The sequence below is a fragment of the Catharus ustulatus genome, chromosome 5, assembly GCF_009819885.2.
Source record: "Catharus ustulatus isolate bCatUst1 chromosome 5, bCatUst1.pri.v2, whole genome shotgun sequence".
NCBI classification, from domain to species: domain Eukaryota; kingdom Metazoa; phylum Chordata; class Aves; order Passeriformes; family Turdidae; genus Catharus; species Catharus ustulatus.
Window position 1 is genome coordinate 4,271,175 of NC_046225.1, and position 15,121 is coordinate 4,286,295.

General features: G+C 38.8%; 1 protein-coding gene across 9 annotated transcripts in view; it reads left to right on the forward strand.

Annotated features, from left to right (window-relative positions):
* The window catches only part of KIAA1109 (KIAA1109 ortholog), an 83,493-nt gene that overhangs the window by 3,116 nt on the left and 65,256 nt on the right, over positions 1-15,121 (forward strand). For all 9 annotated transcript variants that reach the window (XM_042779248.1, XM_033059434.1, XM_033059435.2 and 6 more), the window contains exons 2-8: positions 4,157-4,286; positions 7,002-7,118; positions 8,474-8,552; positions 9,167-9,231; positions 12,304-12,490; positions 13,573-13,654; positions 14,316-14,509. In XM_042779248.1, the coding sequence (XP_042635182.1) occupies positions 4,190-4,286; positions 7,002-7,118; positions 8,474-8,552; positions 9,167-9,231; positions 12,304-12,490; positions 13,573-13,654; positions 14,316-14,509 (821 nt within the window). In that variant the 5' untranslated portion in view covers positions 4,157-4,189. The remainder of the gene's footprint in view (positions 1-4,156; positions 4,287-7,001; positions 7,119-8,473; positions 8,553-9,166; positions 9,232-12,303; positions 12,491-13,572; positions 13,655-14,315; positions 14,510-15,121) is intronic.

The window sequence follows — 15,121 nt, forward strand, 5'->3', positions numbered from 1 at the left end:
TTTCTGTGAAGATCTGAGAGATATGTCTGGCAAATTTAAACTCCTGGTTTATCCCCCACTGTGAAGTCCAGGAATAATAATGGAATTGGCCATGTCCATTATTTCCCTACCCACTTCATGGCCATATAAAAGTATTTCATCTCTGTATGAAATGCCAGTTTTCCCCCCACCTTTGGACACCTCTTTTATTCAGCTGTTTCCACAAGGGCATGCCAGGAAAATTGCTTACAAAGGATGTGGTGAACAGAATTTTTTTTCCTTTCTCCTTTTCTTGCCCAGCTCAAGACCCACATCACCTTAATGCTCCCAGGCACTGAGTAAAGCATTTGCTGCCTTTGTGCTCAGCTGTAGGTGCAGGACAGACCTTTTGCAGGTGGGTGCAGCTGTCCCTGCCAAGTGGCTGCACTCTGGTCACCGAGGTCCTGGTTTCTCTCCTGCCAGCTCTTGCATATATGCATGCTCCTGTAAATTTTTAATGACTCAGCTCAAGCAGAGGTTTGTTCTTGGTGTTGAGTTAATTTGCCAGGCTGAGGTTAAAGCAAGTTTACCTATCTGATGTGATTGAAATGAGTTTATAAATATTAGGAGCAGCTGCCTTTGAGTATTTGGCTTTTTAGGAATGGAATATTTGCGGTGAAAATTGGATTTGGCTTGTAACACTGGAAGCAGGCTGAAAATAAAGTACATCCCCTCAGGATTATAACTTCTCTGGCATCTTTTTAGTACTGTGAAGAATGGATTATGTGTGACACAAGTAATTAAAATTCACTTTTTCATATCTGTTAAATCTGTGTTTTTGCTATAAAGACATTCTGGCTGCTGCAAGGTGCAACTTCACAGTAAAATTGAACCCTCATATCTTTAAGGTGGTCCAGTGTCTGACTTGAGCCTGCTAAGTGCTCCAAACATGGCACAACCTGAAAAGCAGGCCCTTAGTATTTCAGTTTGGCCATCATAAATAAGGGATCTGGCCTTTATCTCTCCTTGCTTCAGATATTCATTAGGAGGAAGACATCTACACAATGCCCTAAAGGGCTGCTGTGAAGATAAAACATGAGTATCAGTGTTGTCACCTCAGTGCCACAGAATATTCCTTTAGTCCTCTCTTCTTCCCAGGAGAAAGATAATACATTTTGTATTTATTAATGTGATGTGTGGTAAATGAGAGCCACAAGTGACATAATGAATAGTAAAAATGTGTTTAAAACAATAAGGTGGGGGAAAGGCAAATAAATCCAAACACTTAGCATGGTTTTGGACTGTATTTCAACATGCTCACTGATCTGTTCATCACAGAACAGCAGAGACCTTGAGAAAAGATCATAAATAAATGCAGAGATAAAAAACGTGAAGTTCTGGGTTTCTGTTCCTCTCTGTTTCATTTTCTTTTGTGTATTTGCATGGTTGGCAAGAGTCAATTTAACACTCCAAGAGTAGCTCCTTACTTCAAAGAATATAGTATGAAAGAACATTCCAGGCTCAGCAGCCTATGGATCAGTGTTCCTGGAGAGTGCAGCAGTTGGCTCTGATGGACAAGTTCAGTTTGCACACAGGAGTGAATGTGGCAGAGTGTGGGCAGTGAGAGGCCTGCAGGATTCCAACCTGTGGTTACAGTGTATATCCTATGGAAGAGGAAGGCTGCAAGGTCCAGGATTTAAATCATGGTTACAGTGTAGAGGAGCTGGAAGGTGCACGACCGGGGACACAAAGAAATGCTGGTTACTCAAAGTAGCAAATAGCTGTTCTGAAAACGCTGCATCTCTTCCTGTAAGCAGTGCTGATGGTCCAAACCCTGCCCCTTCATCCTCTGGGCCTTGTAAATGCACAGGGACATTTTGAACCGTGTGTACTCCTTAAGTCTCTGCTTGTATCCCCTTCCTATTACAGTAATTCATAATCTAAGTGGATTAAGCATCTGATTCCTCTGAGAGATGGGGTGAGAGCTCACATCCAGTGCAGGTGTTGCTACTGCCTGGTTTTGGGTGGTTTTATTGCCAGCATCCTCCCTCAAAGAGCTTGTACAAGGGCAAGGACTACCCTAAAAAAAATTTAAAAATCCAAAACCCGTGGGCCAGGGTGTTAAGGCTTCATCTTTGGAAGTCAAGTATGTTGTATTGACACATGATGAGAGATGGGGCATCCTGAATTTATTTGCATGCAGGTAGGAAATGTATCCCAGAAAAAAATTGAAAGGATGTCCAATTTATGGTTATGGACAGTGAAGACAAAAAAAAAATATTAACACAGTCTTTAAGTAGCTAAGTATCAAGATTCAATACTTTCAGTCTCCAAGTTGTCTTGTCATAGTCCTATTTAATGATTTTTAATCATGTCTCAGTATCATGTAATTTTGGGTGATAATTTCTTAGGAAGCAGCCATGGTTTGCTTCCTTGATGAGATAAATATTGGTGGTTGAGGCAACAGACAGTCCTCACCTATTGACAACATTTCCAGGGTGGTCTTGGTCACAACAGAATGACTCTGGAGAGAAAGGGAGAGAGCAGATCTTCCATCCCTTTATGCTGGAAGTGTTGATTTGGCTTTCTGTCTTTACCCTGGGATTCAGGGGTTAAAGGCTCCCAGAGGCTGCCTGCAGAGACATCCTCTGCTTCATCATACAGACATGTGGCTTTTTTATTGAGGTACTGTGGATGTCTTAAAGCAAATCACAGGGCCATTATGTGATTTAATTTGCTGTTCTAAAGTCCCTTCTGAAACAAGAGCTCTTTTCTTAGTCTGTGTACATGTGTGATGTTTATTCCTCTTATTCCTCCCCCTTGTAGGGGAGTAAGTTGGAGTCTTTTTTATCATCCCTGCTGGAAACTGGTGTTGGTTCATTGTGTTTCTTTGTTTCTTTTTTTTTTTTTTTCTGTTTGCTGCTTTCGTGTTCTTTCCTCCTCATTCTATTCCTTCTCACAGAAGGGGTAATGAATAAATTATTAACACTCATTCTTGGGACTGTACTCCTATTGTAGTTCTAAACACAGACTGTTGGTTCAGGGTACAACAGGAGAAACAAATGCATTAAAGGCAGGTTTTTTCCAGCTTCTTCCAGTTAAAGTAATGAGAGTAGTGTGATGAGTACTAAAGGAAAAAGCAGATGAATTGCTTTATTGCTCACATTTGCAGATACTGAGTATTCCAAAGCTGTTGTGCTGCTGAAAAACTAAGGACTCACCAATATTAGTTTTATGTTCTAGAGCCCTTGATGGAGAAACCAGCAGAGACTTCATGACAAAGGGGAATAAAGTCTGCTCATATTTTTGGAGGGCTGAATACTGTCAGGAAAGCAGGCTGCCAGAAGCTGGAAGGTGTTAGAAAATAAAAAAAAAGAAACAGAATGAATGCTTCTGTTTTTGTGAGAAGATTTGACAGGTAACATCCAAGGGAGAAGAGTTCAAATGAAACAATGCAACAAAAATATTGCTGTGTAATTACAGATGTTGCTGAATTAAGCAACTCCCTGCTAATCATATTTAATTAATAAAACTCAGTTGCAAGGTGATTGATGGGTGATTTGAAGAAGTATGTAAGATCAGAAGAACTGGTTTTCTGTTCTCTATAACAGATCAACCAGGTAGTCAACTTTTACAAAATGATGCAAATCCATCCTTAAGCAGAATTAATGGACACAGTGGATCAGGAGGTTTTGGGAATTTTCTGCAACTTCTACAAGTGTCTTACTTGGCCTTTCGTTCTGCCAGACCAGGGGTTTAGTCTCATGTTACATTTTTGCATTTAGTAAGTTTAATACAGCTTCATTTTAACTTGTATGTTCAGTTGCCTTTTGGCTTGGTGCTGTGGCACAACAGTTTTAGACATCTATTTGCTTTTGTATGCTGTACAGGGCATCCAGGGCACTAAATTTGGAGAGCATATTTTGGTGTTTTCTTGATGTGTAGTTTGTTTGGGGCAGTCATGTGCCTGGAATCTGTTCCAGCAGAGATGAGTGGAAGTGTTGCTGGAGCTCTGGAGTAGAAGAAGAGGTAGCTGAGAATCATGAAGTTGTTATTGAAGGAAGAAAACAAGTACATTTGTATTTGTGTGAAACAGACTGCTGGAGATGATTTAAGGTGGTACATAGTTCCATTTTTTCCAAATTGTATTGTGCTTGTTTCTCATTTTGGTTTTCAAATGGTGTTCTTTTTCCTTCAGTTCTATAGGTGCTGGTGCAAAAACAGTGTAGCCATGGATCAAAGAAAAAATGATAGTTTTGTCCCAAGTATCACACAGCTGGAAGACTTCCTGACAGAACATGACTCCAATGTGGTTTGGCTGTTAGTAGGTAAGATTAACTCTTTTGTTTTGGTTAAATTTCTTTTATGATACCATAACAAAGGATTAGCATGACAGTCAGCTACAATAACTTCCTTATGCCAATATGTACCTGCCATTTAATCTGGTGTAGTTTGGAAAGTGATCCAAGGACTATTGTGTTCAATGACACAGCTTCCAGACTAAAATGTGTGCCACAATGAGCCTTTAAGCCAAGCTGTCATTTCATCAGTTGTGAGCTGGATTTGTGAACATGCCTGGTTTTTATTATATTTTTTTAATAGCAGTAGTGCTATTGATTATATTGGTGTAGGTATTTTTATTTTCTTAATTTATAAACAAGTGGATCAAGGACAGCAAAAAAAATATGAGGTTGTGCTCAGGTCCATGTAAGAATACTGAAGGTGTGCAGTGGATTCAGACTTTTCCAAAGGTAAATAATGCCTACTTTCCAGCCTTGACTCTTGGACTTGGAATGAGGTGCAACACCAGGAACAACAACTTGATTTTTTTCACTTTCACTTCTGACAAGTTAAAGCAGTCTGTTGGCTATTAGCATACTGGAATTATTTTTCAGTAGGCCAAATTAAATAGAAACATAGGTAAATTATTTGAGGGTGCTTGCTGTTTGTTCTTTCCCTTTTAATGTGATGAAATGGAAAGTTTGTACTTAACATAGAATTCTTAGTGTAGTCAAAATGAAAATAGGGGAAGTCGCTGGTAGCAGCTTATGGTAAAACATGGAACAGATGCAAACAGATCAGAAAATTTTGTCTTCAAAAGCTTTGACTTGGTTCCTGTTATGAGGTTTGGATAGAAACACATTCGAGTGATGTTTATTAACTGACCCAGTTTCAACCAGCCTTTCCTCCTTTACTTTTATCTGCTGACCTATGGTATCATGTTATAAGGGAACATAAAAAGATATCAGTAATTTCTTCTCCTGAGTGCTGAAACAGCTAAATACTGGTCTCAGTAAAAGGTGATGGATTCCAGAAGTGAACATGCTCCTCAAAGTGCCGTTGCTCACTTCTGGAATAATTGCTAAAAATGCAGTAAAACTTCAGAAATGCAATTTCTAAAACTTGGTTTCAGTCAGGAGGCTTTATAATAATGAAATTAATGAAGTTTATGGGATTTGGTGAAGGAAAAGGCTACAGTTTGTGACAGAGGTGAGTCTAGTGCTGAAGGGAATGGATCAGGACTGGAAACTTTCCCAATTTTTCTCAGTATGTTTCACCTTAAGAGGGCACCTTCTTGACTTCAGCCATCTAGCAGTGGCTAGTTGAACTTCAATCTCAAATTTATGGACCCTCAGAGTGTGAGTCATGCCACCTTCCTCCCTCCCCACAGAGGACCAGCAGGGAGGAGCTCACTCACCTCCAAGTGTGAGCTCTGTCCTTGGAGTGTGCCTGCCCTCCATGTCAGCAGGAGTTTCTTTCCTGGGATGTAGCTTCCACCCTCCCTGCTCCTTCCTGTGTGATCAGCCACACTGATTTGGTTTGTTTAACGTGTCAAGCAGCTTATTGCCCGAGGGTATGAGCTACTTGAATTTTGGTCACACTGAATCCATTTTCTGATAAGGAAACAGCAAAAGTCGTGGGAGTCGTTTTCACCTTCTCTTTCTCTTTCAACAAAGTATTGTTATGAAGCAGTGGAGCATCCCACTGGAAAAAAATACAGGAACAGTGGAAGAACAGATTGTTTTTGTAAGTTTTTTTGAATTTTTTTTTGAGTAATCATCTGAACTCTCTTCAAAGTGAAGACATCATGCTCCTATGCATTTCTGCACTTTAGATTTTCCATTAAAATTTTCCATTTTTAGAGTAAATGAAAAACTTCTGTTGCAAAGTTCAGGTTTTTTCCCTACACTGCTTTGGGTGAAGCAGAATGGTAATTATCAGTAAGGTGAATTAGAACTAGTCCATTCCTTGGCAGTGCCATTCCTTCTGGGTTTGTCCTTCTGGAAGCTTAGAGAACCCTTGTAATTAGAAATAGGTTACTCGCTCTTAATCAACTACAGTAAAAATTACTTTGGGGATTAGCAGACCTAATTTTTTTTTTTTAAAAAACGTGTTTCTCATTGGATTGCTATTTCCTTTTTTTTCCCTATCAAATTCCATGCTTGAACTGTTGAGATATTTCTGCTAACCCAAAGGCTGGTACATTTCTCTCAGGATGCAGCATCGTAGGAAATGGTTTCATCTGTGATAATGTTTCCTGTGAAAATATGTGAGAGACTAGAAATTTAATTTACAGTTCACAATTTGGAGAAGAGTAGGGAAGGGATGTAGTATGACTTTGGTGGTGTTGGGATTTTTTAAGGTCTTCTGAAATAAATGTCCATGTGGGACAATGCATGTTACAATTCAATCTATAAAATCTATAACTAATGATCTGTAAGTTCTTAGATAAGTGATGTAATGAAATAATGTGGTGCCTTCTGCAGGTCCTCTGGGAGGACAGGTTTTTTTATATTGAGAAATGGAAAAGCAGTGAAGAATCTATGTTTTTCTGGACTTGCCATTTCCCCTTTTCTCCTCATCTCTTCACACCCTTCTCACACCATCTCTGTGAAAACTCCCTTTAAAGTGTCCCATCAGTTTCAAATATTTTTTGAGAGCAGAAAGAACACTGCTATACCTTATAGTCCTAATAGGTAAGGTTTTTATCTGGGTCAGTGTACTTTAAAAAAATGCTTTAATTCACTGTAATCTTTCAACAGCAACAATATTGTCCTGTGGATGGATTATCTACCTAACTTACTATAATTCCCGGAACATTGGACTCATTTTAACGTTGGTTCTTAACAGATTATATAAACATGGCTACATCCATATTGGTGAGTTGTCATTCATGTAATGCCACTCTTTGTCTGCTGCTTTTTATCATGCCTCAGTTTGCTAAAAAGTAAACTCAGTGTTCCTTTGTTAGAGTGATTTGAAAACATTCAGTGGATTCAAAGCAAGTCTTGAGTCCCTGTTCCAGCACTGTCCTTGCTTTCTAAATAAGCTGTCAGAACAACTAATCGCAGGTTGTAGAATTGATACTGGATAGAACATTTTGCATCAAAATCCATTAACTTTTTATTAAAATATTTTAAACTTTTTCAATAAAACAGGTCAGTACAAATCACTTGGGCACTCACCCACTTACAGAAATATCTGGTGCTGAGTCACAGAGGGCTGTAGTCCACAACCTCACTGATCACACTTTTAATTTTATTTCACTTGCTCCTCTGCCTTCCTCTGTCTGCTTCACAGAATAGCAATGACTTTAGGTCTGGACTTTTTCTGCAACTATACATCATAAATGTAGTGAAAACTTCAAACCAAAAAATCCTATTCACACTTGGCCTGGCAGAGACACCCTTGCAATTCATTTACTTATGTCCTCAAGAATCTAAGAACTGTATTCCAAATCATGTTCAAACCCAGCTTTTTTGAAGAGCAAAATAGATGAAATACTTCCTGGCTGCTCCACTTGATCTATAGGCTTTTATTAAAATTTCTCTGTGAATTTGCCATTAAGTAAGGACAGCTGATATGGCTGGCCAAATATGTGATATTCTTTATAAATCTCATCAATAAATAGAACACAACGTTAATTAAATGCTGTGATTTACAGCTTGGTTTCAGTTGTTTAATATTGATTTGTATTTCTTCTTTTTTTTTTTTTTTTTTAAATTATGGTGTACTTAACTTTCTGTGAGTGAGGTGAAAAGCCTTAGGAAAAATCTGGGCTATTGCATTACCTGCTGGTCTTTTCATACTTATTAATCATTCTTGATTTAATCATAATTTGTCATAATAATTGAACCAAAATCCTTACAACCATTTAAAATTTTTAAAAGCAGTCCATCAGAAATCTTTATTTCTCTGATTATGGCCTTGCACACCATGGCTTGAGATCCTAAATTTTCAAAACAGCTTTTTTAAGTCTTGTGGGCTTTGCAAAACACCTGGATGTGTGAGTGACTCATGTGCCTCAGGGTTGTATTATTGGGTGGTGCCAAACCCAGCATCCTTTAGTTGTGTTCTCTGCCTTCTGAACCTCTGACTTCCCTTCACAAAGGGAACTCAAGATACCCAGCTAAGCCATTTCAGATAGTTGAATGCTGTATTGTCTCTGTTCACAAAATCAACAGCTTTAGACTAATAAGCACCTTTTTTTTTTTTTTTTTTTTTTAATAATTAGGTTCCTTTTCGTTCTCTGTGCTGTCTGGAAAAGTCATGGTGCGTGAAATCTATTTCATCACAGAGGACATGTCCATCAGGTACATGATCCAAGGGAGTCCCCCTTCTAAATAAGGATTTTAAATACAGGTCTAAATAGCACAAATCAAAATGTAGTTTTCCAAATGAGCAGTGTATTCATAAGTGTTAGACTGTCTCTTTTGGTGCTAGGATTTAACACTCCTACGTACTTGGTGAGCTCATTTGCCGCTTTAGCCTTATCATTTGGAAGTGAGTGCTAGATAAGATTGTAGTTGTCTTTAATATTTGTCAAATAAACCACTCTGGAGTGTGGAGAACTGTTTTTTCATTTATGTCTTTGACTCTCTTCCTGCTCTTAAATCTGGAAGATTCACATTGGCCAAGTTGTTGGCATTTACTTAGTGGGATTCAGAATAATTTGTTTCATGAACTGCCAGCAAATAGTTTGTAGTTTCGATTCTTGCTGTCAGATTTGAAAAGCCTTGAGGAGGCAAGGGATATGGGGTTTTATATGAATTTCAGCTAAAGCAGGAATTGTGTAATGCATTATGTGCTGTAATGCTTTCATTTTCCATGTACACTGCCTCAGCTGCAGATCTCTGCACAAACTGCATGTGGGATGTTGGATTGTCTCTATCTCAATTTCTGTTTCATTACAATTTATTTGATTTAGAATTCAAGATGGATTTATCATTTTTCGCTGGTGGAAGATGTACAACCCTAAGCAGAAGCAGCACGGTAGGTTCCCCAAAAAGATTTCTAAATTTAAATTTGCAGGTAGCCCACAGAAACACACTTTGTTAATATGTACCTGAAATACTCTGGGTCCTCAGAAAGTGTGGATTTGTTCACTGGTTGCACAGTAAATGAAATAAATACAGGATTCATTATCAGGGACATGAACTCTTCTTGACACAAACCATTAATCTTAATAGCAGCCTTCATTAGCTGGAGTCCAAGCATAATTGTCTCTGTATTGAAGTTGATAACTATGATGAATAGAGATGTTCTGCAAGTGATTTTAGTTTTTGAGTTTCAGTGAGTGTATGCTTTTAGTATTTTAGCTAAAGTGTTATGGTAGTGTTTGACAAGCCTGTGTCTTGATGACATCTGTGGTTACAGAAGTGAGGAAGTGTGAAAAATTCATTTATTTTTCTTCCTCATTTCTGGCTGAAGATGGGTGATTAACACAGATGCAAGAGATGAATTGTATATGCAGAAAACAGTGAGAAAGCATAAGTAGCCTAGGGCTGTGTGTTTATTCATTTATAGGATCAGAATCTTGTTGAATGGGACTCAGGTCCTGCCTCTCTTGACTTTTGGAGCCATCACAGCTCCATTGCTCATTCAAGGAGATCCAAAAATGTCAGCTATCTACAGCTGAGTACAGTAATTGAGAGGGTCATTGAACTTTGGAGGGCTTTATTTTCCTGTCCTTGCCTTTGGAAGTGGTTTGTGCTGGTGTGAAGCCTCTTAGACTTGTCAGCAAGCTCGTGGAGCTGCTGCTGTGTCAGTACCAGCTCAGCAGTGGCAGCAGTTCTGCATGCACAATCGGTCAGGTGAATGAGACACACCACTCTGGGCACTGATAGGGGTTTGGAAGAGCTGCTCATTCCTGTTTACTGAGGCACTGCTCACCCTCTGAGGTGGGGGTACAATTCAAATTCTTTATACCATAAAAAAATCATTCAAGAAGTGGAGCCTAGTTTTAGAGTTAATTAGATTTTTCCAACCAAAGGTTACTGTTCAACAGGTTTTCATAGGATTGTCTTCATCTGCTAGTTAAAGCATATTTCTCTAGTGGCTCAGAGAATGAAAAAATGAATTTAATTTAATTCAGTGAAGATGGTTGCCTGTCCTCTATGGTGACATTTTTGCTTGGCAATATTGCAAGGCTTTAAAGCCTTTAAAGGCTTCCTGCTGGCATTTAAGGCCACATGATTAGTGGACAAATAATCCACATAACCACAGAAGTTAGAGCTGTCCAGGTCTGACAGAAAAGTAACAGGACTAAAATGCTCTTTAGGTGTTAAATTGTGCTGGGGTTTGAGGTGTTGTGTGTACTTGAGAAATGGAAGTGGTTTAGTAACAAAAGCTGGAGAGGATCATGTTGTGGATAGGGCACACCCCGATGACTTGGATTAGGTGCCACAGCCATTATCCATTTCACATTGTGAAACAATCTGGTAGTCACCTGTACATAACATAAATGATTCTTTGAATCATTTAGTATCATAACATTCAGATTTGCTTGTCTCTTTCTCCTTGTCTTTTTTTTTTCCTTTTCAAAATGTGTTTTAGCCAACCAAATTGATGTGCGGATGTCAAACCTTATTTTTGTTGTTAGGAAAAAGAGATACTTGTCTCTTTAAATCTCCTTTAAAGACATGAATTAGTACATATGATTTCATTTAGTAAATGAAGTCTAATGTCTGCATCCAGGAATTAAAAAATTACATTTATTTGTGTTCTTGATGCTGCTGAGGTCTCCGTGGTGAGCAATTGTGTATCCCAATCTTTGTCCATGTCATTCTTTGCCTGACTCTTACTGATGCAAGTTGAGGTTGGCAGCAAATGGACTTGATGGTACTTTTATGAAAACAGGAAGGAACTGAAGCTGGCTCATTAACTTTTCTCTGTCTCCTGTTCAAGAAAACTCTGATGTCAGCGTGTTCTGGAAACTTACTTTCTATATGTATATATTTTTATAGTTGTATGGAAATTTCTGGTACTTTTGGTGTGATGGGGAATAAGTGGGTTGTTGTTGGTACAGTGTTGCAGGAATTTTGGGGGACAGCTGAGGTTTTTTTTATCAAATTGGGTGCATTTAATCAAGCAGATCTCTCTAAACCTTGGATCTTGGGCATCTGCATTTCTTCTTTTGACCCTGACAAATCTTTCCTTTCAGTTTTAACTTCTTGTGTCTTTGGGAAATGCTGCCTTCAGTTTGTACCCTCTGAGTTACAGATTGGAGATTGCTGTAATAGCCACTGATTCTTCAGCTGCCTGGAGTCTGTTTGACTTAGAAAGACCAGATGAGGTTTTTAGAGCAGCTCAGGTCTCTTGAGTCAATGTGTAATGGGCACTCTTTCAACTGGGTAATTAGGGGGAAGTGGTGCGAGCTTTTCCCTCACATTAACTGCATAATTAGGTCACACTTTCTGAGGCAAAAGTATGTCAAAGTATGTCACAATCAGCTCCATATGATCAGCAGATGTTAAAATTGGTTTTAAGGTTCAGAGAGCCAAGCTGATAAAACAGTTGAAATTTTAAATTTGTGAGAATGTGTACTGATTGTGCAAAATGACTGTGATCCTGTTAGTTCTGCATATTAATGTTTCTCTGTAAAAGAAAACTTTACCAGGGAGCTTGACTGGAACACTTTTGGGCACTGAGATTGAATTGATCTCAGTGATACCAGTGCTAAAGAACAGAAATTTCCACCGAGGCTTCTGCTCTATGCATCAAGAGGGATGTTTGTTTGTTTTCATACATGAGACTGAAAAACTTCATTTACCATTTTGTGCAGTTTCTGTCTGGATTTATTTTTGGACTGTGACCTAGGGGTGAAATGTCTTTCAGATTTAATGTTTTGTACACACACAGTTGTCTTATTTGCTAAATTTTACTGATTTGCTTAGAATGCTGTAATTATTTTGTGGAGTTTTTTACTGCTTTTTAATATGTACTCCAGCAGCTGTTCAGTGCTGTGTGGATTGGTTTTGCAAAATGTGCAGATTTGAGAAACTGTAAATATTCCAAGGGAATGTTGAAATAGAATTAGAACCTCTTTTCCTACTGTTTGGTTAGATCCAAAGGCAGAAACTCGACTGTATATTATGGTGAATGACTTTGAATTTCATGTGTACAACCGCTCTGAGCTTTATGGACAACTTCAAGAACTGTTTGGCTTGGATCCCACAATCATTCCAGCAAAGAAAGACGATGAGAGAGCACAAGTGAATGGGAGGCAGAGAACACACACCAATCTTGAAAGGTAAATAATTATTCATTTTGCTATTTTGTCGATGCTTTGTTCTACAAAGTGCTGAACTAATTGGGGAACATTTTGTTAACTGTGCTCCTGAGACCAAAGGAGGGAAGCACAACTGAGAGGAGTTGCACTGACAAGTCTGAATCTCTTCCCTCTCCTCAGACTTCCTACCAATAATAATTTAAAAACACAGCCAAACAAACCAAGCACTCTTGTATAATGATCAGAGACAGGCTGAAAATCTATTTGAAATACAGTGTGGGGAGGAAGCATGTGTTGAACAGGATTTTGCTGGCACAATAATAATGGTTTTGCTCAGTAGAAGTAACAGCTGCTCAAGACATTGAATAGGCAAAATGTGAGGATCTGTATGGTCTTGTGTACAGCTACACAAACTGTCTTCTGTTCATTCCTCTTTTTGGGGTACCCCAGAAAACATGCTGTGGAAATATAAGGAGCTTCACATGGTTTATGTGCAGTGCAGACAGATGTTCAATAATCAGCCTCTCTTTGGGCAGGACCACACCAGACTGATTTACTGTCAGGAGCAGAGAACATCTAATGAGACTTGAGTCCTGCCACTGCTGCTGGCCAGTTACTAAATTACAGAGTGGGCAGCTGCAGGATGCTGTGGCAGTCCTGAGTTTGAGTAAGGGCTCTGCCTCCCAGCCAATCTCCTTGTGTTTTTAGCTCAAGCTCTTATTGACAGGCCCAGGAAGGATTTCTGCCTTTAAGGAGGATGTGTCTTGGGAAATGAAAAATCCCATGCCTCAACAGGAGTATTTAGAACAGGCCAAGGTCCCCTGAGGAAGATTTATGTAGCTGTTGCTCTGAGTTAAACTAGGCATGCTTGTTTCCTACCAAGGTGTAGCTCCGTGTGCTTCCTGCTGTCCTCCCAGGCTTGGGAAGCCTGGCAAGTCATCTGCCAGCAGGTCCTCTGCATCCCTCTGGGGAAGAAGTGTTCCCAAAGAACTGTGCCCTGAAGACCTCTAGAAGAAAAACTTGGTTGGTCCTTCTGATAAATATCATAATTAATAAAAACTCGTAATAAAAATAATTCCCCTTTTTTTTTTTTTTTAATTTAGTGTTAAAGTAAAAACAGAATCTCAAGACCCCTCTTCTTCATGGAGATCACTTATTCCAGTCATTAAAGTCAATGTGAGCACGGTGAGTGAAAAGACCTTTATAGGGAAAATATTTATCAGTATGTGTTTAGAAATGACACTTGCCATTCATATTTCTTGCACATTCTATTTAAAGTTTTTGTTTGCCTTCATGCTTTAAAAAAGTTAAAGTTACACCATCAGCATTCCCCAGACACAGTCACAAATCCTGCTGGTGCTAGTGGAAACACAGTTATGTTCTAACTTTTGGGAAATACTCATGCCCTATACTTAGTAATGATTTCCAGATTATCACCAGTAATTAAATTGTGGGTGTTGTGCAGTATGGAGTGTGTTGGATTTTTTGGGGTTGTGTTTTTGGTTTTTCCACCCCCTGTATGTTTTAATAGGGTTGTTTGGACACATTCTTTAAAAGTTGATGTTACATGCCAAAACCACACCCACCTCAAAAACCCAAATAAACAACAGCAAAAAAAAGCCAGGAAAACTAATAGAAGAAAAAAATCAGAGTTTTATAAGATGGTATTTTTAGATATGCACAGGTTATGGCCAGGACTTTTGTCCATGTCCTTTATTTGCACATAGCTGGTTCAACTACATTTTTATAGGTAAATACTTAAATGTAAGAGATCAGTGTAAATAGATATTTAAATATAAGAGATCAGTGATTACCAGTGAGTTACTGGGTTTGCTTTTTGATTTAGGGTCGCTTGGCATTTGGGAACCATTACCAGCCACAAACACTTTGCATTAACTTTGATGATGCCTTTTTGACATACACCACAAAACCACCTTCAAGCCACCTTGATCAGTTCATGCACATCGTGAAGGGAAAACTGGAAAATGTTCGAGTCATGCTGGTTCCAAGCCCCAGATATGTTGGTCTTCAAAATGATGAGTAAGTTTGGGGTATTTTTGCATCCATATTATTTTACTATTTATTTTAAGAACACAATAAAGAGAATGTTCATTTTGTTTCAGTGTGTTTAGACAGTTGCCATTTTTACCAGTCTGAAGGTTGTTAATTTTGGATCTTCGAACAAGTTACTTTCATGGAGAAAAGCATTTGTTTCCTGTGTTATTTATGTTTGTATTTTTGTGTGTGTGTTCTGTTGTTAAACATAGAATCATAGAATAGTTTGGGTTGGAAAGGTTTCTTTGAAGGCCATCTGGTTCAACCCCTCTGCAATGAGCAGGGACATCTTCAACCAGATCAGATTGCTCAGAGCCCCATCCAGCCTGGCCTTGAATGTTTCCAGTGTCCAAGGTCTATTTTACTTCTCTCAGGTGCTAGAGCTGTACTTTGCCAGCACTGAATTTGTAGCTGAAATACAAGGTTTAAGGTGTTGACTTCTGTAAAGCTGATCCATAGTTCAGGAAATAGATAAAAAACTGGGGGAAAGCTGTGTAATACTTGGTAGAAGGGAAACCATGTTATCTTTTGAAGGCAGACTGCTGATCCTTTTACCTCTGTGTATTCTGCATAAACGGGGTTAGGCAGCCTGAGCAA